This window comes from Anabrus simplex, chromosome X, assembly GCF_040414725.1.
Source record: "Anabrus simplex isolate iqAnaSimp1 chromosome X, ASM4041472v1, whole genome shotgun sequence".
NCBI classification, from domain to species: Eukaryota; Metazoa; Arthropoda; class Insecta; order Orthoptera; family Tettigoniidae; genus Anabrus; species Anabrus simplex.
In genome coordinates, this window is record NC_090279.1 from 65,136,304 (window position 1) to 65,157,288 (window position 20,985).

General features: G+C 42.0%; 1 protein-coding gene across 2 annotated transcripts in view; it reads right to left on the minus strand.

Moving 5' to 3' along the window:
* The window catches only part of LOC136886535 (uncharacterized), a 101,590-nt gene that overhangs the window by 23,827 nt on the left and 56,778 nt on the right, over positions 1-20,985 (minus strand). Inside the window, exon 4 of one of the 2 annotated variants that reach the window (XM_068230607.1) lies at positions 16,598-17,643. The exons of the other annotated variant lie outside the window; for it this stretch is intronic. Within the exon in view, the coding sequence (XP_068086708.1) occupies positions 17,500-17,643 (144 nt within the window). The 3' untranslated portion in view covers positions 16,598-17,499. Of the gene's footprint in view, positions 1-16,597; positions 17,644-20,985 lie in introns of those variants that run through there. 2 annotated transcript variants of the gene reach the window in all.

The following is a 20,985-nucleotide window of genomic DNA, read 5'->3' on the forward strand; positions in this document are numbered from 1 at the left end:
GTTATTTGTTGTATTTTTGGGGCGCAAGTGGTACTAATTCTGCACTCTTCTACAGACATGACCTGCCTTGTTTCTGTCTCTAAACTGATGTATTATTCTTGAAGTGTGTTACTCTATCGAGTTGTAACTTCCATGTCGTCCTACCTCGTCTACCGATAGTGCGACGTCATCGAATGCCACACGTCTCGGAATGAACCAATTTGGAAGGCACTACCGTACAGTAGAGGGTCACGGTGATTGTTTTTTAAAAAATGTAGCAGCGAAGGGATTGTTAAAAAACTTCACTTAAAAATTTGCATCGCAAGAGGGAAGACGCATCTGCCAAACGAGCTTCATATCGGAAGAATGTATAAGAATTGAGAAGAAGATATCGAAGTATAAGGATTGTCGTTCAAAAACTGACGGGATAATTCACCAGTGAACGATATATGAAGAGCCGAGAAACAAAAAATAAGTAAAATACGGTGATCTAGATCTAGCAGGATCCCGTGAGCAATCGCCTTACGTTTGGTAAAGAAGGACCAACTGTAACAGAGGAGAAATAACTTCAAACGGGAAGAAGACTATCATAGCTCAATTCAAGAAGGAGGAGAGTAAATTTCGAGTTCTACAGAGAAAGCTGATAAATAAATTCTTATATACGGAGAACTTAATGCCGACCAAAGAAAAGTTTACATCCCAAAGAACAAGGAAAAGAATATCAACTGAAGAGATTTCATCGTAAAAATGGAAAATATAATGACAGATTCCGTCTCAAAAATGAATATCTTTGCTGCCTACAGAACTGAAATGATGTGTGCCTGCTAAAAATGCAAGATGGACGGAACTGGGGAAAGGTACATCCCAACCGGATGACCAGCACATGACGAGGAAGGCGATGTCCAACCTGATGTCCAGCTCATGATGAGGGAGAATCTCAACCCACCAGAAGGCGGTTCTGAACGGGAGGACGGAGAATGACAAGACCCGGATTCCAACCGCGGGTCTAATCACTTCCGAGCACTGGAGCGACAACTGGACCAGATATAACATCAAACGAGCTAAGTCTTTACATTTTTTGGTTGCTGTTTTTGATCTGCATGCGCACTCTAAGTTCGGCATGTGCTGATTAGCTGGTAATATTAACCGTTTAATTAAGAATGCAAGTGAATTATACAAGTGAAGTGTGAGATATTTAAGGCTATAATATAATATGGCAGTGTAGAATAAGATTTTTTATTACATTATATACGTGCTACCGCACTTGGTCAGAATAAGTAGAATGTGGCATGAGTAAATGAATGAGGTGCTTGTATTAAGAGCTGATAGCAATGAGTTAACAGATATTGTGGAACTTCGATAGATCTCGTATTAATTTGCACAATGTTTACGTCACGTTTGGCACGCGCGTCAGATATGAATGTATTTGAGTTACGTACTCTTTGCTCTGTAACATGAGGGTACTGAACTCTGTTTTGGGTTTGAATATACATGGTTATTGAAATGCATTTAATAGAAAAGCAATTCTGAGATACTTAGCACAGCATTATAAGAGTAATCGGCGATATGTTTGTGGTTGAGATTATGCAAATGAAGTGATAGTTGTGTCTTGAAATGAAGTTGTAATATGGTTATTCAACGGAATGTATTTATGAATATTGAAACGAGGATGTTTATCCATGTGCTTCGGTGTGGATAAGAATGCTATTTGCTGAGGAAACGCTTTATTACATTGATATGAGTTGAGATTTCGTGTCAAATGAAAAGAGTACGTGAAAGAGAGCACATCGCGTGGATGACCTAATTGAGGTAAGATTGATATGTACTATAACAGAATTGAGATTCGTGACAGAATCATATGACAGTTGTATACAGTTGTAGATGCTGTATGTTAAATACGAGAGTACGTTGATATATCATTTAACTATGTTCATGGCCAAATGTAATCATGATATTCTTTGATGCGGTAACACATTTCCAAACATGAATGCGTATTATTTTCATTCTGACTGACCATATGAACTCAGTAGCTTGCAAGGAAGAGAAATACTATGTAACATGAGACAGGGAAAGCACATTGAGCCTGAAATAGATGTGTGTGTGGATCAGAAACTGCGTACATAGTTAGATAGATGATTTGTTTCTTTTGATACAGAGATTATTTGAATTGACGTTTCTTGAAAATTATAATGAATAGGTAAATGGCAGACTAGGAGCCAGATGTCACAGGCACTAGGGAAGTATTGCCTTAGCCCCTAAGCTGTTATTGAAGCGTATTTAAAGAAGAAGGACCAAACAATATGACTTCAAATTTACGAATGCAGAGTTGCGAGATCAGATTTATGAGTTAAAAGATAGGGTTTATTTTCAGAGACATATATCCAAAGATATGATCAAATTTATATTTACATTCTGACTTTAATCTATTTGGTTATTTTTGCGCTTCATTCTGGTAAACTGAAATCTTTATTAAGACGTAATTGATTTGAATGTGATTAGAATAATTAATATAATTACCATGACAGTATTTACGTCAACCTAATGAAGTATTTCAGTGGAGGATTGTGATTGCTCAGTGATCAATTGTGAATAGTGAGATTCATTCTGATCTCATTTCGGAATGTGAATGTTAACATGAACAGGGATATGAATCTCAACATTATCAGTATGTGTAAATAGCTTAAAGTTGCAATTACTTTTCTTTTATTTGAGCCAGCGCTGACTCTGAACTATTATTCAGGTATAATAAGGTAAAAATACTACCCAAATTTACACTACTTTTTCGTAGGTCGATATTTTATTTAAATAAATATTATTATATTATTTTTCTAGAACGAATGTGTTATGAATTCTTTCTCTTACGCTTAGTTTATAAGTTAGTTGTTATGTTGAGTAATTTATTGATTGAATTGATGTATTGTAAGAATTTTTCGAGGTTTTCGGTAGTCGGTACTTTCTTAGGTGAATTAATTCTTCGGTGATACGTCTTCGGTGGACCGATATTCTTCTGAACTCACGTAAAACACAACTTAATGTAAAATCTCAGATTTCACTTGACTGATGGATACCCTGAGAAGAAATTGAGCAGCTGGGAAAATAATTTGCTGACCGTGCTACCACGGGGCACATAATTTAAATGGCAGCCCAACGCAGGGCTCGAAAAGAAAGGTATCGAGCAAAGAAGAGACTTACCAAAGCAGTATTTAATTGCCCCTCACAGCAGGAGCGAGAAGAGAAAGACACCGGCGGACTCAGAAAGAAAAAGGCTGAAAACTCACATTATTGCCGACTGAACTTGGGATAAGACAAGAATGGAGAGTAGGCCTACCATTTCATTTTATTAATTAGCAACCCGACCTAAGATTTGAAGAGAAAGACACCGTGGGAACGGAAAGTAAAAGCGAATTGTGGACCATAAGCAGTTAATTTTGCAGCTCTAGGCGAAACGTATTTGATTATTGGATGTTGAAAAGAAGAAATGTTGTGACGAGAAGGATTCCCAAGAGGGAAGTAATGAGAGGACGCATGATGGGAACTGTATGAGGAAAGGATGATGGAATATGGATGAAGATACAATTTTATCAGTAGGAATAGATGATGCTAAAGAATTACTGTTATTTATCAGATGATTTCTTTCTTCTCATAACAATAATGTAGGTTAGGTTTTTTAAGGTCTATTTTAAACTGACACTGAGTTGATTTTGACTATGGTGAAGGCTGATGAACATCTAAGTAGATATTGGATGCCGCAGAACGGAAATTTAATTTTTTCTTTTCTCGTAACCTATTCCGAAATGAAATAAAATCATAAATCTGAACGCATGGTCCAGTTGTTGACGGTCTATCTGGTGGGATGGTGCCAATCTTAAGGAAGGTCCATTCATATTATCATTTACTGCAAACAAAAACTTGAAACCTGTGCATAAGGTGGAAACCTTGGACTGTTTGAATCTAGTAGACTAAGGAATTGTTGTCTGTGTGGTATTATATGTTGATACTTTGTGAATTTAGAGATTTGTTAGGAAAATTAGAGAATTTTAGGTAAAAATAGAGAACTGGTTAGGAATCTAGAGAGATCATACCGAATATAATTGAGTTTCTTAAAGATGGCAACACAGGGAAGAGTACAAACGAGAAGGGAGCAGGAAGAGGAAATGAAAAGAGCACAAGAAAAGCAGGAAGGAACTCCTTTATGGTTCCAAGAATATTTAAAAAAACAGGAAGAAGAAAAACAAGAGAAGCAAGAACGTGAAGATAAGGAGAGAATAGAGAAAGAAGAGAAGGAAAGAAGGCGAGCAGAAAAGGAACGGAAACAAGAATGGCAACTGAAACAGAAGGAGTCTTTGGAGGAAATCGTTAGGAAAATAGAAAGTAAACATAAAGGGATGATCGAAGAGTTAAAAAGAAACAGGAAGAAGCGACTGAAGAAAGTGCAGAAATTCGATCAGAAATTTCTGAAGTCAAGAACGAAATACAGAATATGCGGATGGATGAAGAAATAGCTAAACTGGCTGCTAATTTGGGGGAAATGTAAGGCAGTAATCAGAGAAAATGGGAAGAAGTAAACGAGATAAAGGATAAAGTAACGGAGAGCCAGGAAATCATCAGAAAATTGGAGGAAGAGAAGATAAATGAAGTAACAGGTGGCATGGAAGGATTAAATTTAAGGCAACAAGACTTAGATTAGAAATACGAGCAAGCTGGAAGCAAAGTAGCTGAGAAAATAGACGAATTGAAAGAAAAGATTGAGAGCAATAAGGCTGAGTCGGAACGAAAAATGGAGAAGACCGAAAAAGAGATGAAACAAATTAGAAAGGAAATACAGGAGATGAAGGTGGAAACGCAGTCAGCGAAATCTATGGCTTCAAACTCTAGCGATAGGCAAAGAGCAATTGAAGTACAAATAAGCGAGAGAGAGAATACACCTTCAGGAATAAGTGACCCGAGTAGGAGAGATATTGAAATAATAAATGGAAGTAAGCAGAGTGAGGGATCTCCAATAATCAATATCATCAAGAACTACGATGATCGCCCTAAACATTTCGACGGTTCGGCCAAAACTTCCCCGAAGCAATTCCTTAGGGACATAGAAGAGTACTTTAGAGAGGGGAAAATTCAAAAGGAGAAGAAACTGCGGATCATTGAGAAACATCTGGATGGGAACCCGAACATTTGGTTCTAGGCGTTCAAGTATAGTTTTCACAACTACGATCAGTTCAAGGTAGCCTTCTTGAGAAAGTTCTGGGACCCTAAAATTCAGCAGCAGCTGAGATTAGAGCTGTATTCGAGGAGGTTGTCGACTGCTGGCCAAACACACTACAGCGACTACTTTTCCTACAAATTTCATCGATTTCAGGACCTAGATTCTGCGCCGAGTGAACTTGAGGAAATTAAAACCATCCAAAGGCAGTTTCCACTCGAAGTACAGAGATTATTAGCGGCCTCAGACATACAAACTGCCATTGATATGGAAAAGCGATTGAGGCAGATCGACCTAACATAAACGTGCCTAATGGAAAGGAATCCGAGGAATCCTAGGCAAATCGAGGCGATTAATGCAATTAGTCCTGAAATTACCAACCGCAGAGTAGATAAGGTTGACGAGCCTAGGGCGGAAAATTGTACTAAAGCCCAAGACAAGGAACCAAGGAGATGTTGTTACCAGTGCAGCGGGGATAAACCTGGAAGATGTGGGCAAAAAGGCAATAGAAACAGCCTACAGTACAGGAATAACACCCGTTACAACGCGAACAGGAGTCAACCATACTACAGGAAAGGGAGGCGGTACAATGGGAGACGAGGACCAGGCCAATACAATCAGAATGAAGAAAATAGACGTTATGTACAAGAGCTCAGGGAGCAAAGACAAAACAGAAGCCGATGGGAGGAAGCTGTCAAAGATAAGGACATAAATGGCGACCTCGAAAGGGCAGAAAGTCTCGAGCTCCAAAATTACAAACGTAGAAGACAAGAAGAAGGGTGGAAAAAGCCTGATATCTGAAGGAATACGGACAACTCCGAGCCATCGAGGAGAAAAAAACACCGATGGCAAATTAATGAACCAGGAGATTGAAAATAATGAAAGCATTGGAGAACTTTGTCAAAATTCGCAGTTGGGTAGTAGCTAAAATCGATCACTGGGACATCCAGTCGGAAGACTTCATTCGAGAGGATGCTTGTCATAATATGCAACCTACATTCAAATTACCAGTCATCGTAGTGAGAGTGGCTGACATCAGGCTATACTGTTTAGTGGACTCAGGAGCCAGTACAAGTGTGATGTCACACACTTCATTTCAAGAACTGAGCTTGATAATGGAGATACCGACCATACCCGTATCTGGGGTAAAAATTCGAGGCATCATACCGGATAAGTCGGTCGAGTGCAAGATGCAAGCTTACTTAAATATAAAGATCGGGAAACACGAATTCGAGCACCCGTTTATGGTGATGAAAAAATAAAATAAAACATTATACTTGGGATAGGCGTTATGATAAGTTCGAGGATGACGATTGACATGGAAAGATGTGAGGTTCGATTCCCAATAGTAGAAAATGATGGAAATAGGACTGTGGAAACGATCCAACTCAATGGCACGTTTGAAGGGAATGAGTGTTTGAAGATCGCAGGAAAGGAAGTGGATTTATTGGACAGAGAGAGCCTAGAACCTGAAGAAAAGGATTTTAGCCAAGAGGTAAAGCCTGAAATGATCATGAGAATCGAGGAGATCATTGCCATCGAGGAGGAAAACTGCGAAAAATCAGAGATTTGGGAGGCAATTGCTCAAGCTGAGGTGTCAGCAGAAGAAAAACGAAAACTGTACGAAATCATAAATGAATTTATTGGAGTTTTTAATGATAAACCTGGGCAGATACCCAACTTCAAATATAAATTGATAGTCAATGATTGGACACCGTATAAGGGGAAAGTTTATGATGTACCGGAGAAGTACTTCGCTGAAGTAAAGCAGATCATTGAAGAAATGTTAGCTGATGGATTAATCGTTAACACCACCACTCCATTTCTAAACCCGCTGGTCATTGTCAAGAAAAGCGACGGGAAACTAAGATTATGTCTTGATGCGCGCAGGCTCAATGAAAAGCTAATTCCAGAGTATAATCAGGCCCCCAAGATCAAGGACATTGTGAAAAGATTTTGAGGCCAGGGGTACTTCACAAGCATGGACTGCATGGCTTCATTTCACCATATTGTCCTCGAAGAAAAATCACGATTATTAACAGGATTCATGTTTAATAATCAAACATATGCCTATTGTCGGTTGCCATTTGGGATGAAAAATAGCTCTGCCGTATTGATAAGGGCACTAGACAGGAGCCTAACAAGCGAAGTAAAAGAGTTCGTAAATTGCTATGTCGACGATCTGGTTCTTGCGAATTCCACCTTTGAGGAACACTGGGTCAAGCTGGAGAAGCTACTAAGTAACCTGCAGAGAACTGGCTTCAAAATAAACATGTCAAAATCTAAATTTTGCCAAAGCCAGGTAGTTTTTGTCGGTCACGTGATCGATGGCGAGGGGATAAGACCTAACCACATAAAAATAAAGGCCATATGCGAGTTCCCACGGCCGACAAAAATAAAGCACACAAGGCAATTTTTAGGGATGACTGGATTCTTCTCAGATCATTGCGAGGGTAATACGGAGACGGCTGCACCATTACAGAACCTATTAAAGGTCAACAACAAGTGGAAATGGAATAATGAGGCAGAACAGGCTTACATCAATATGAAAGAACTGATGAAGAAGAGTATCAAACTCGGATACCCTGATTATCAAAAGAAGTTTGTGATTCAAGCTGACGTATCGCCCGTCGGTATAGGAGCGTGCTTATACCAAGAAGATGATAAGACCCAGAAACGAATTTATCTGGCGTTTCCCAGTAGGAGACTAAGAAAACGTGAGCAGCACTACACCACGACCGAGATCGAACTTCTGGCGATTATCCACGCATTACAACAGTGGAGGCGAATATTTATGGGTACCCGGTGACTATAAGGACGGACCATAAGGCGTTCACCTTCGGGTTGAAGGCGGTAATGGTCAGCGAAAGAATAACACGCTGGATGTTATTCACGCAACCGATTGATTTAAAGATTGAACATTGTAGCGGAAAGAGAACATCTTAGCTGATGCGTTGAGCCGAAACCCACAAAAAAGAGAAGAAGACGTACTCGGAATTGAGTTAGATACTCAAGATGAAAAATTGCTAAGAAAACTCGAAAATCTGAGAGAATTCCAGGAATCTGACAGGAATTGAAGGTTATCATCGACAATTTGGCAGACAAGGAACCAGCACCGGAATTGACAAGCAATTATGAGATTGTGGATGGATTATTACTAAAAAATAGTGGACAAGATCAACCGCAGGAAAAGAATCATAATACCACAAGAATTGCAGAGAGAGCTAATATGGCACACCCACAAGATGACAGCTCATGCAGGCATAGACAAGGTCATTGGAACATTAATGGAGAAATTCACTTGGGTAGGACTGCGAAAATCAGTTAGAGATATAGTCAAGACATGCGACGTATGCCAGCGAGTAAAGCACAATAATTACGACTGCAGTCATAAACAAATCCCGATTATTCTATCCAAAGCACAGGAAATATATGCAGTAGATATATTTGGAAAATTGCCAACTGCAAGGAAAGGAAGGTTATATATCCTAGTAGTTATTGACATATTTTCAAAATATTTTTCATTGCAACCCGTCCAGCGGCTAATACCAAATAAGTTATACGGGGCCTGATCAATAAAACATTTCCTGAGATGGGAAAACCTGAGCGAATCCTCACTGATAGAGGAACGCAACTTACCTCTGCTGTATTCCGTGAACGGATGGAAAATGAGCGTATCAAACATACGTTATGTTCAGTGCGACATTCGGCAGCGAATCCCGTTGAGAGGTACATGAAAGAAATTGCTAAATTCGGGAGAATATACTGCAGTCAACTTCACTGGAAATGGGTATTCATGCCAGTCATCATAGAAGAGAGCTTGAACAACACCGTTAACCAGTCAATTGCCCAGATTCCCAGGGTAGACCATAAAAATGTTCACCCTCAGAGAACTTGGGACACAATATTCACTATGCAGTTAGAGAAGAAGCCAGATCCCCAACAAATAACTGTAATGATCCAACAGAGGCTGAAGAACCAATCGCCAAAACGGCTCAGAAGGGTACGGAATATGAAATTCCATGTACCATTTAAACAAGGCGATCTAGTCCTAATTAAAACTGCTCCGATATCCAATGCACCAGCAAGAATATATGCTAAGTTCTACAGTTATACAATGGTCCATACAGAGTCGAACGTGTGCTTGGAAATAATGCATATGAGATAGTAAGCTTGAATGGTAAATACCGAAACATACACAAAGCATGCAATATCAAGCTTTACTTCCAAGAAAATGATGCTCCGAAATCAGAACATAAGAAACAACAAGACCAAGAATCAATAAATGACCTACCATCATAAAATTTACCAGGAGAAATGATTAAACAGTTTTATTTGGACTGAACAGAAAGAAAAAAGTCAGCTGTTGTGTACGCAGTTATGAGAAAAGAAAACAAACTAGATCAAAAATGACAGAATCGATATCAATCTACTGATATTTAATAATCGAATAGCCAGTCTCGGAATGGGAAAGAATTCATCCGAGATGCAAAGTCACATTTGAGATTCATGTTACAAAAGAGAAAATATAATGTGACTAATATACACTGACTGACAGAGCAAATGCAACACCAAGGAGGAGTGGTTCGAAAGGGATGAAAGTTGGGGAAAAACAGAGACGGCACGGACGAATAATTGATGTTTATTTCAACCCGATATGCAGGTTACACAATGCGCACGGCATCGACTCAGTAGGATGTAGGACCACCGCGAGCGGCGATGCACGCAGAAACACGTCGAGGTACAGAGTCAATAAGAGTGCGGGTGGTGTCCTGAGGGATGGTTCTCCATTCTCTGTCAACCATTTGCCACAGTTGGTCGCCCGTACGAGGCTGGGCCAGAGTTTGCAAACGGCGTCCAATGAGATCCCACACGTGTTCGATTGGTGAGAGATCCGGAGAGTACGCTGGCCACGGAAGCATCTGTACACCTCGTAGAGCCTGTTAGGAGATGCGAGCAGTGTATGGGCGGGCATTATCCTGCTGAAACAGAGCATTGGGCAGCCCCTGAAGGTACGGGAGTGCCACCGGCCGCAGCACATGCTGCACGTAGCGGTGGGCATTTAACGTGCCTTGAATACGCACTAGAGGTGACGTGGAATCATACGCAATAGCGCCCCAAACCATGATGCCGCGTTGTCTAGCCGTAGGGCGCTCCACAGTTACTGCCGGGTTTGACCTTTCTCCACGCCGATGCCACAAACGTCTGCGGTGACTATCACAGACAGAACAGAAGCGTGACTCGTCGGCGAACACGACGTTCCGCCATTCCCTCATCCAAGTCGCTCTAGCCCGGCACCATGCCAGGCGTGCACGTCTATGCTGTGGAGTCAATGGTAGTCTTCTGAGCAGACGCCGGGAGTGCAGGCCTCCTTCAACCAATCGACGGGAAATTGTTCTGGCCGATATTGGAACAGCCAGGGTGTCTTGCACATGCTGAAGAATGGCGGTTGACGTGGCGAGCGGGGCTGCCACCGCTTGGCGGCGGATGCGCTGATCCTCGCGTGCTGACGTCACTCGGGCTGCGCCTGGACCCCTCGCACGTGCCACATGTCCCTGCGCCAACCATCTTCGCCACAGGCGCTGCACCGTGGACACATCCCTATGGGTATCGGCTGCGATTTGACGAAGCGACCAACCTGCCCTTCTCAGCCCGATCACCATACCCCTCGTAAAGTCGTCTGTCTGCTGGAAATGCCTCCGTTGACGGCGGCCTGGCATTCTTAGCTATACACGTGTCCTGTGGCACACGACAACACGTTCTACAATGACTGTCGGCTGAGAAATCACAGAACGAAGTGGGCCATTCGCCAACGCCGTGTCCCATGTATCGTTCGCTACGTGCGCAGCACAGCGGCGCATTACATCATGAGCATACCCCAGTGACGTCAGTCTACCCTGCAATTGGCATAAAGTTCTGACCACTCCTTCCTGGTGTTGCATTTGCTCTGTGAGTCAGTGTATTTTGTACGTGGCGGAGGATAAAATGTGCTCGTTCGCATCTCGTAGATCGTTTGCAAAATGACGGCGTTGGAAGGTATGGCCCATGCGATCTATGAGATACTATGAATTTCTAGGTAGTGCGATGTCATAGAAGGCCACACGTCTCAGAATGAACCAATTTGGAAGGCACTACGGGACAATAGAGAGTCAAGGTGATTGTTTTTAAAAAATATAGCAGCCAAGGGATTGTTAAAAACTTTACTTAAAAATTTCCATCGCAAGAGGGAAGACGCAGCTGCCAAACGAGCTTCAGTTCGGAAGAATATATACGAATTGAGGAGAAAATATCGAAGAAGAAAGATTGTCGCTCAAAAACTGACGGAATAATTCACCAGCGGACGATATAAGAAGAACCGAGAAATAAGAAATAAGTAAAGTACGGTGATCCAGATCTAGCAGGATCCCGTGAGCAATCGCCTTACGTTTGGTAAAGAAGGACCAACTTTAACAGAGGAGAAATAATTTCAAACGGGAAGAAGACTATCCTCGCTCAATTCAAGGAGTAGGAGAGAAAATTTCGAGTTCTACAGAGAAAGCTGATAAATAAATTCTTATATACGGAGAACTTAATGCCGACCAAAGAAAAATTTACATCCCAAAGAACAAGGAAAAGAATATCAACTTAAGAGATATCATCATAAAAATGGAAAATATAATGACAGATTCCGTCTCAAAAATGAATATCTTCGCTGCCTACAGAACTGAAATGATGTGTGCCTGCTAAAAATGCAAGATGGACGGAACTGGGGAAAGGTACATCCCAACCGGATGACCAGCACATGACGAGGAAGGCGATGTATAACCTGATGTCCAGCTCATGATGAGGGAGAATCTCAACCCATCAGAAGGTGCTTCTGAACGGGAGGATGGAGGATGACAAGACCCGGATTCCAACCGCGGGTCTAATCACTTCCGAGCACTGGAGCGACTACTGGACCAGATATAACATCAAACAAGCTAAGTCTTTACATGTTTTGGTTGCTTTTTTTGATCTGCATGCGCACTCTAAGTTCGGCGTGTGCTGATTAGCTGGTAATATTAACCGTTTAATTAAGAATGCAAGTGAATTATACAAGTGAAGTGTGAGATATTTAAGGCTATAATATAATATGCCAGTGTAGAATAAGATTTTTTATTACATTATATACGTGCTACCGCACTTGGTCAGAATAAGTAGAATGTGGCATGAGTAAATGAATGAGGTGCTTGTATTAAGAGCTGATAGCAATGAGTTAACAGATATTGTGAAACTTCGATAGATCTCGTATTAATTTGCACAATGCTTACGTCACGTTTGGCACGCGCGTCAGATATGAATGTATTTGAGTTACGTACTCTTTGCTCTGTAACATGAGGGTATTGATCTCTGTTTTGGGTTTGAATATACATGGTTATTGAAATGCATTTAATATAAAAGCAATTCTGAGATACTTAGCATAGCAGTTTAAGAGTAATCGGCGATATGTTTGTGGTTGAGATTATGCAAATGAAGTGTTAGTTGTGTATTGAAATGAAGTTGTAATATGGTTATACAACGGAATGTATTTAGAATATTGAAACGTGGATGTTTATCCATGTGCTTCGGTGTGGATAAGAATGCTATTTGCTGAGGAAGCGCTATGTTACATTTATATGAGTTGAGATTTCGTGTCAAATTAAAAGAGTAGGTAAAAGAGAGCACATCGCGTGGATGACCTAATTGAGGTAAGATTGATATGTACTATAACAGAATTGAGATTCGTGACAGAATCATATGACAGTTGTAGCTGCTGTATGTTAAATACGAGAGTACGTTGATATATCACTTAACTATGTTCATGGCCAAATGTAATCCTGATATTCTTTGATGCGGTAACACATTTCCAAACATGAATGCGTATTATTTTCATTCTGACTGACCATATGAACTCAGTAGCTTGCATGGAGGAGAAATACTATGTAACATGAGACAGGGAAAGCACATTGAGCCTGAAATAGATGTGTGTGTGGATCAGAAACTGCGTACATAGTTAGATAGATGATTTGTTTCTTTTGATACAGAGATTATTTGAATTGACGTTTCTTGAAAAATATAATGAATAGGTAAATGGCAGACTAGGAGCCAGATGTCACAGGCACTAGGGAAGTATTGCCTTAGCCCCTAAGCTGTTATTGAAGCGTATTTAAAGAAGAAGGACCAAACAATATGACTTCAAATTTACGAATGCAGAGTTGCGAGATCAGATTTATGAGTTAAAAGCTAGGGTTTATTTTCAGAGACATATATCCAAAGATATGATCAAATTTATATTTACATTCTGACTTTAATCTATTTGGTTATTTTTGCGCTTCATTCTGGTAAACTGAACGTTTTATTAAGACGTAATTGATTTGAATGTGATTAGAATAATTAATATAATTAACACGACAGTATTTACGTCAACCTAATGAAGTATTTCATGTGATTGCTCAGTGATCAATTGTGAATAGTAAGATTCATTTTGATCTCATTTCGAAATGTGAATGTTAACATGAACAGGGATATGAATCTCAACATGAATATGTACATGTGTAAATACACTGACTGACAGTGACAATGCAGCACCAAGGAGGAGTGGTTCGAAGGGGATGAAAGTTGGGGAAATGAATAATTGATGTTTATTTCAAACCGATATGCAGGTTACACAATGCGCACGGCATCGACTCAGTAGGGTGTAGGACCACCGCGAGCGGCGATGCACGCAGAAACACGTCGAGGTACAGAGTCAATAAGAGTGCGGATGGTGTCCTGAGGGATGGTTCTCCATTCTCTGTCAACCATTTGCCACAGTTGGTCGTCCGTACGAGGCTGGGGCAGAGTTTGCAAACGGCGTCCAATGAGATCCCACACGTGTTCGATTGGTGAGAGATCCGGAGAGTACGCTGGCCACGGAAGCATCTGTACACCTCGTAGAGCCTGTTGGGAGAAGCGAGCAGTGTGTGGGCGGACATTATCCTGCTGAAACAGAGCATTGGGCAGCCCCTGAAGGTACGGGAGTGCCACCGGCCGCAGCACATGCTGCACGTAGCGGTGGGCATTTAACGTGCCTTGAATACGCACTAGAGGTGACGTGGAATCATACGCAATAGCGCCCCAAACCATGATGCCGCGTTGTCTAGCGGTAGGGCGCTCCACAGTTACTGCCGGATTTGACCTTTCTCCACGCCGACGCCACACTCGTCTGCGGTGACTATAACTGACAGAACAGAAGCGTGACTCATCGGAGAACACGACGTTCCGCCATTCCCTCATCCAAGTCGCTCTAGCCCGGCACCATGCCAGGCGTGCACGTCTATGCTGTGGAGTCAATGGTAGTCTTCTAAGCGGACGCCGGGAGTGCAGGCCTCCTTCAACCAATCGACGGGAAATCGTTCTGGTCGATATTGGAACAGCCAGGGTGTCTTGCACATGCTGAAGAATGGCGGTTGACGTGGCGTGCGGGGCTGTCACCGCTTGGCGGCGGATGCGCCGATCCTCGCGTGCTGACGTCACTCGGGCTGCGCCTGGACCCCTCGTACGTGCCACATGTCCCTGCGCTAACCATCTTCGCCACAGGCGCTGCTCCGTGGACACATCCCTATGGGTATCGGCTGCGATTTGACGAAGCGACCAACCTGCCCTTCTCAGCCCGATCACCATACCCCTCGTAAAGTCGTCTGTCTGCTGGAAATGCCTCCGTTGATATCGGCCTGGCATTCTTAGCTATACACGTGTCCTGTGGCACACGACAGCACGTTCTACAATGACTGTCGGCTGAGAAATCACGGTACGAAGTGGGCCATTCGCCAATGCCGTGTCCCAGTTATCGTTCGCTACGTGCGCAGCACAGCGGCGCATTTCACATCATGAGCATACCTCAGTGACGTCAGTCTACCCTGCAATTGGCATAAAGTTCTGACCACTCCTTCTTGGTGTTGCATTTGCTCTGTCAGTCAGTGTAGTTAACGTTGCAATTACTTTTCTGTTATTTGAGCCAGCGCTGACTCTGAACTATTATTCAGCTGTAATAACATAAAAATACTACCCAAATTCACACTACTTTTTCGTAGGTCGATATTTTATTTAAATAAATATTATTATAATATTTTTCTAGAACGAATGTGTTATGAATACTTTCTCTTACGCTTAGTTTATAAGTTAGTTGTTATGTTGAGTAATTTATTGATTAAACTGATGCATGGTAAGAATTTCTCGAGGTTTTAGGTAGTCGGTACTTTCTTAGGTGAATTAATTCTTCGGTGATACGTCTTCGGTGGACCGGTATTCTTCTGAACTCACATAAAACACAACTTAAAGTAAAATCTCAGATTTTACTTGACTGATGGATACCCTGAGAAGAAATTGAGCCGCTGGGAAAATAATTTGCTGACCGTGCTACCACGAGGCACAATACATATTTCACAAGGTACCTGTGGCTGTGCGGCTACAGTGTGAATCTACGGATGTCACTCGTTACTAGTCCGGATTTGTCCGAGATCCCTTGTGGATAACCGGTAGAGAATCATGTCAGGTCTCTGCTCTCTTATTTCCAAATTGGCCACTTAATTGAGGTGTATTTCTGAACCGTTCATTTAAATGAGTAGTCCATTGTAGATGAATATGTTTGAAAATTCGGTGAAGTTTTAAGCCCTAGGGGCATACATCATGAGCTCCTAGCTCATCTTTACACACAACATTTACTACCTGGGGCAGAAATCCCCTGAATCAAAGAGCACTTGCCCTTACTATTGAGAGAAAAGAGCCGAACAGCTCTCCGTTATTCACGACAGGCTTTACATTATTCTTGCCATCAAGGCATCATTTACAAAATGAAACAGGGGTATCTTGTACCAAATCTACTGGGCCTTAGCCGAAAAGGAACAGGTTAGTTAAATGGCCCAAAATACCAAATGAATGGAGACGAATAATTGCACTCCTGAATGAAACTGCTTAAAACCTAAAAGGCACTAGGCCGATTAAACAGGGGCTATTCCCAAACTATAGAGGTGACTCGTGTAGGGAGAAATTAAAACATTATGGAACAGAAACTCAGTTACAAGACGTAATCACCTCAAATCAATATGAAGGGGAGCTCAAGAGGGTGAAACACTCTTTATCCCCGAAGTACAGTTACAAGTTTAAGTTTTTCACAAGCCGGCCGGATTTACATTTTGAAAGATAGATTACATTTGTAGAAAGGTTTCGGACCTTCCCCGAGGATTAAACTGCTGAGCTAGCAAGAAATAAAAATGTTAAATGGCCATTACCTTATCGCTGAGCTGTTGCCGGAAGAAAGAGGCGCTTCCCGCCTCCTGCTACATTTCCATACACTAAGTTAGATGTTGATCGAATGGCGAAGATATGAAAATCAGCAGTTTTATACCCTCGAGGAAGGTTCGAGACCCTTCATGAATTAAACCCGACACACCCCCTGCCTTTATTGGTGGATGGAAAAGTTACATACAAAATCGAAAAAGAAACACAGCATTGGTTGAAAATTAATTAAAGTATTTAGAGATTGGTTGGATTCAAAACTGTCGGAAAAGGAGATAAATATTGCCAACCCAGAAAATGAATGAACGAAATATAGCAAAGAACAAACTTATAAATACCAAATTTCTTCCAAAAGTTCTTTCACGTCGCACCAGGGTGCATGATCATAGTTTTTCAGCAGTGACATCTTTTAGAGAAAGTCCAACTTCTTGCTAGGTAGCAAACAAAACAAGTCGAAATTGACACAGTTCAGAAATTTTCAAAATTACAGATTTTGCTGTGGTGACCTCTTCTGAGGAAAGTTCAAATTAGGTGAAAGCATAGTTCACAGTTTCTCCAGTAGAGGAGTATTTTTAGGCGCAAAATTTAAACTTGCGGCGTAGGGGTGTACCTCCCGGTACATGCCTCCCCCCCAAAAGTGCTTCCAGAAGAATTTAGCCGGAAGTTATTTTCCAGGAAAATTGCCAAGTCTTTTGTGTTGATTATTGAAATTAGTTGAAGAAGAATTTAGAAGAGAAAAGCCGAAGTTTAAGTCCACCTTTAGAGTTTCTTTTTTTAGTAGAATTTAAAAAACTTCAACACTTGAAAGGAATATTTTTTGGTCCACCAAAGGTTGATTTTGAAGCCAAAAGGTGTTAAATGAAGATTTAAGGTGTCCATGTAGCAGTAGAAATCCATTACATGCCGATTAATTTTGACGGCCAGCACTGCTGCCGCTGCCGATTTTCAGTCGAGGTCGGCCGGACCCCTCAAGTACCCTCAGATACACCTCTCCCGCTGCTATGAGAGGGGTAGTCGTACTGCACGCCGCAGATGAGAGGTGCAGTTTAAGTCCCCAGATGAGTTGGTGGAAGGGGCGCCGCCCAACAGCCAGTGCCGGGAGATGGACTCCGGCGCGCGGTACCCAAATAGACATCACGGGAGTGGAGTGGGCCCATACCCCACCACGGTGGCGGTAAGGCGATGAACGGCTGCGGGGCACAGAAACATTAAAATCTTTGCGGCAGAAAGATGTTGTTGGAGACAATATATTTTAGGGTACGATCTTGTTGTTGAGGCTGAGGGGCCAGCGGCGTGAACTTTTTTCTTTTAAAGCCACCGGTATGGTTCAGCAGGAGACGGGAGCTTGGTAATGGCCGCAACCGAAAGGACAACAGAATAATCGGAAGGAAAGGTCTTACAATTAACACACAGTCCCAGTGAAATTAATCCAAGGGCAGAAGGCCTTAAAATGAGACAAAAATATAACCCACTAAGCTCTTACAAAGATGTTAATGATTAAGTTAGCCAGGTTATTACACAGGTTTCACCTGCGATAGGTGAACATTAAATATCCTCTCGGTGGCTGGATTACTCACTAACAAGGTAACAGGAGTCAAAAAATCTAAAATAACGCACGGCCCATGAAATCTGGGGGCAAGCTTGCCCGCGGTAACTAAGTTTTTTACCATTACATTATCTCCTACTTTCAAATTGGCGGGCCTCCGTCCACGATCATATCTTTCCCTAACCGTTCATGGGAAACCTTAAGATTGGCCTTAGCCTTCTTCCAAAGATCTCTAATGTTATCTGGATCTATTGTCTCCGGTAGAATATCACTAAGAGACCACAGGTTAGAGAGCGGCGTGTTGGGTACAAACTTAAATATCAATGAAGCTGGAGTAGATTTATGGGATTCATGAACCGCCGAATTCAAAGCGAAGGCTAACCAATGCAGGGATGTGTCCCACCAGGAATGATCATCATGATGAGAGGCAATAAGAGCCGAACTCAGATTACGATTGACCCGTTCAGCCAGAGATGGTTGAGGATAGTATGAAGAAGTTGTTACATGTGAGATAGATAGATCAAAACAGAATTTGCGGAAAAGATTGGAGGTGAAGGCTTTAGCATTATCAGAAACAATATACTGACACGGACCAAAAGAAGCACAGATGGAATTTAAACAAGAAATGGTGGACTGAGCGGTAGCCAGCTTAGTCGGAAAGAGCCAGGAAAATCTTGTGAAACCATCTGCACACACAAGGATGAATTTATTGGCGTTCCCCTTTGATTGGGGGAAGGATCCCACGTAATCGATGTAAAGATGTTCCATGGGGCGCGACGCTTGATGAGACGACAATAGACCTAGCTTAGTGGACATGGTGGGTTTACTAAGCAAGCAAGATTTACAAGCCTTCACCAATTCTCGAATTTCACCGTCCATACCTTTCCAGATGAACATTTCACGGATCTTTTCTCGCGTTTTGAAGATGCCTAAATGCCACCCTAATGGGGTCTCATGGTAATACTTGAAGATCATAGGTACGAGAACAGCTGGAACCACAACTTTCATCTTCTTATCATGCCTCGACGGGCAACATAAAACACCATTCCTCAATACATAAGAGACGACATGTTCCCCAGAAGATAGGGTTTCCATAATAGGGTCCAGCGTCGGATCTTCACGTTGATATTTTTCAATATCTCTAAACAACATGGGGGCATCTATTAGAATGGCATTTACACCAGGAGATATGGACACGGGAAATAAAGGACTGTTCTCCTGTTCAGAGGTCTCTACATCATTGGAAAACATACGGCTTATAAGGTCCGCCACAACATTTTCAGACCCTCTTATGTGCCTAACATCAAACTGGAAGGCAGAAATTCTGATGGCCCAGCGGGCTATACGACCCGTACGACGTGGCCTAGCTAAGACCCAACTTAAGCTTGATTATCGGTCTCCAAGTCAAACTTGACATGTTCCAGATAGAGGCGAGTCTTTTCTAGCGCAAATAAGACTGCCAACCCTTCGAGTTCATATATGGAATACTAGGCTTCTTGAGCCGATAAAGTCCTAGATGCATAGGCGATGGGTCGCCTTCCTAGTTCAGTCTCTCGAAGAAGGACTGCAGCCACTGCATACGACGATGCTTCGGTCTGGACGATGAATTTCCTCGAGGAATCAGGCATCGCAAGGACAGGGTCATAATAAAGAGCTAATCTGAGGTCTTCGAAAGCGGCTTGTTCAGAAGGTCCCCCACACCAAATTTGACGCCTTTCCTACGAAGTAAATTCAAGGGCGCCGCTCTGTTAGGAATAAATTTCCTGAAGAAATTCACCATGCCAATGAATCGGGCAATACCTTTGATGTCCTTAGGAGGTTTAAAATCACGGATGGCCTGAGTTCTAGAATGATCAATCGAGACTCCATCGGGCGAGACGATATGTCCTAGCAATGACATAGAAGGCTTAGCGAAGGCTACCTTAGATAACTTCACCGTTAACCCAGCCTTACGAAGGCGATTAAGGACCTCTTTTAAATGATCTAGATGTTCTTCAAAGGTCTCAGAAAATACATCATCGAGGTAATGGTACAAGTATTCAAACTTGATGTCGGAGAAGACCCTATCTAGCAGTCCCGTGGGGAGCCCGAAAGGCACGTGGTTGTACTCATACAAGTTCCAATCCGTGGCAAAAGCTGTTGATCTGGTTGTACGCCTGATTAAGATCTAAGATGGTGAAGAACTTAGCTTTTCGAAACCATGAAAAACTAGAATGAAGGTCGGGAAGGGGCACAGATTGTAACACCACCTTCCGATTTAAAGCCCTATAGTCAATCACAGGCCTAAAGCCCCCTTGGGGTTTCGGGAATAATAAAATAGGTGATGAATATGCCGACTTAGAGGGCCGAATAATACAGTCTTTCAACATTTTATCTATGATCTCCTTCAGAGCCTTCATTTTAGGCGGAGATAACCTATCAGGTGGAAATCTAACAGGGACTGAATCCGTAACCTCAATCTTGTATTCGATGAGGTCAGTAACGCCAAGAGTATCAGAGAAAACATCTGGAAACGACTGACGCAACTTACGTATACTCTCAGCCTGCTCCTCAGGTCTAAGGTCTAACAACATCTCATCCTGGGTAGGCGAAACAGATGAACATGACACAGAGCTACGTTTCAGTAAAGGAATTTTGAAATTACTCGCAAATTTGAAAGTGCACGACTTGCTCTGAATGTCGAGCACTAGACCAGAAAAGGACATGAAATCAGCTCCCAATATAATGGGGCAAGGCAAATGCTTAGCCACAAACAGTTTTACTCTCCAAGTGAATTTCAAAATGCGAATTTTGACATATAGGGAACCTAAAATTTCTAATGGAGAACGGTTGGCCGAAACGCATTGAACCGAATACGAACAATAGCCAGAAAATTTACATGCATACTATAATTTAGAGTACTATTCAGCCGAAATAATGGAACATACACTCCCGGAATCTAATAGAGCAGTAACAGGTTGATTATTCAATTCAATTTTGAGAAATG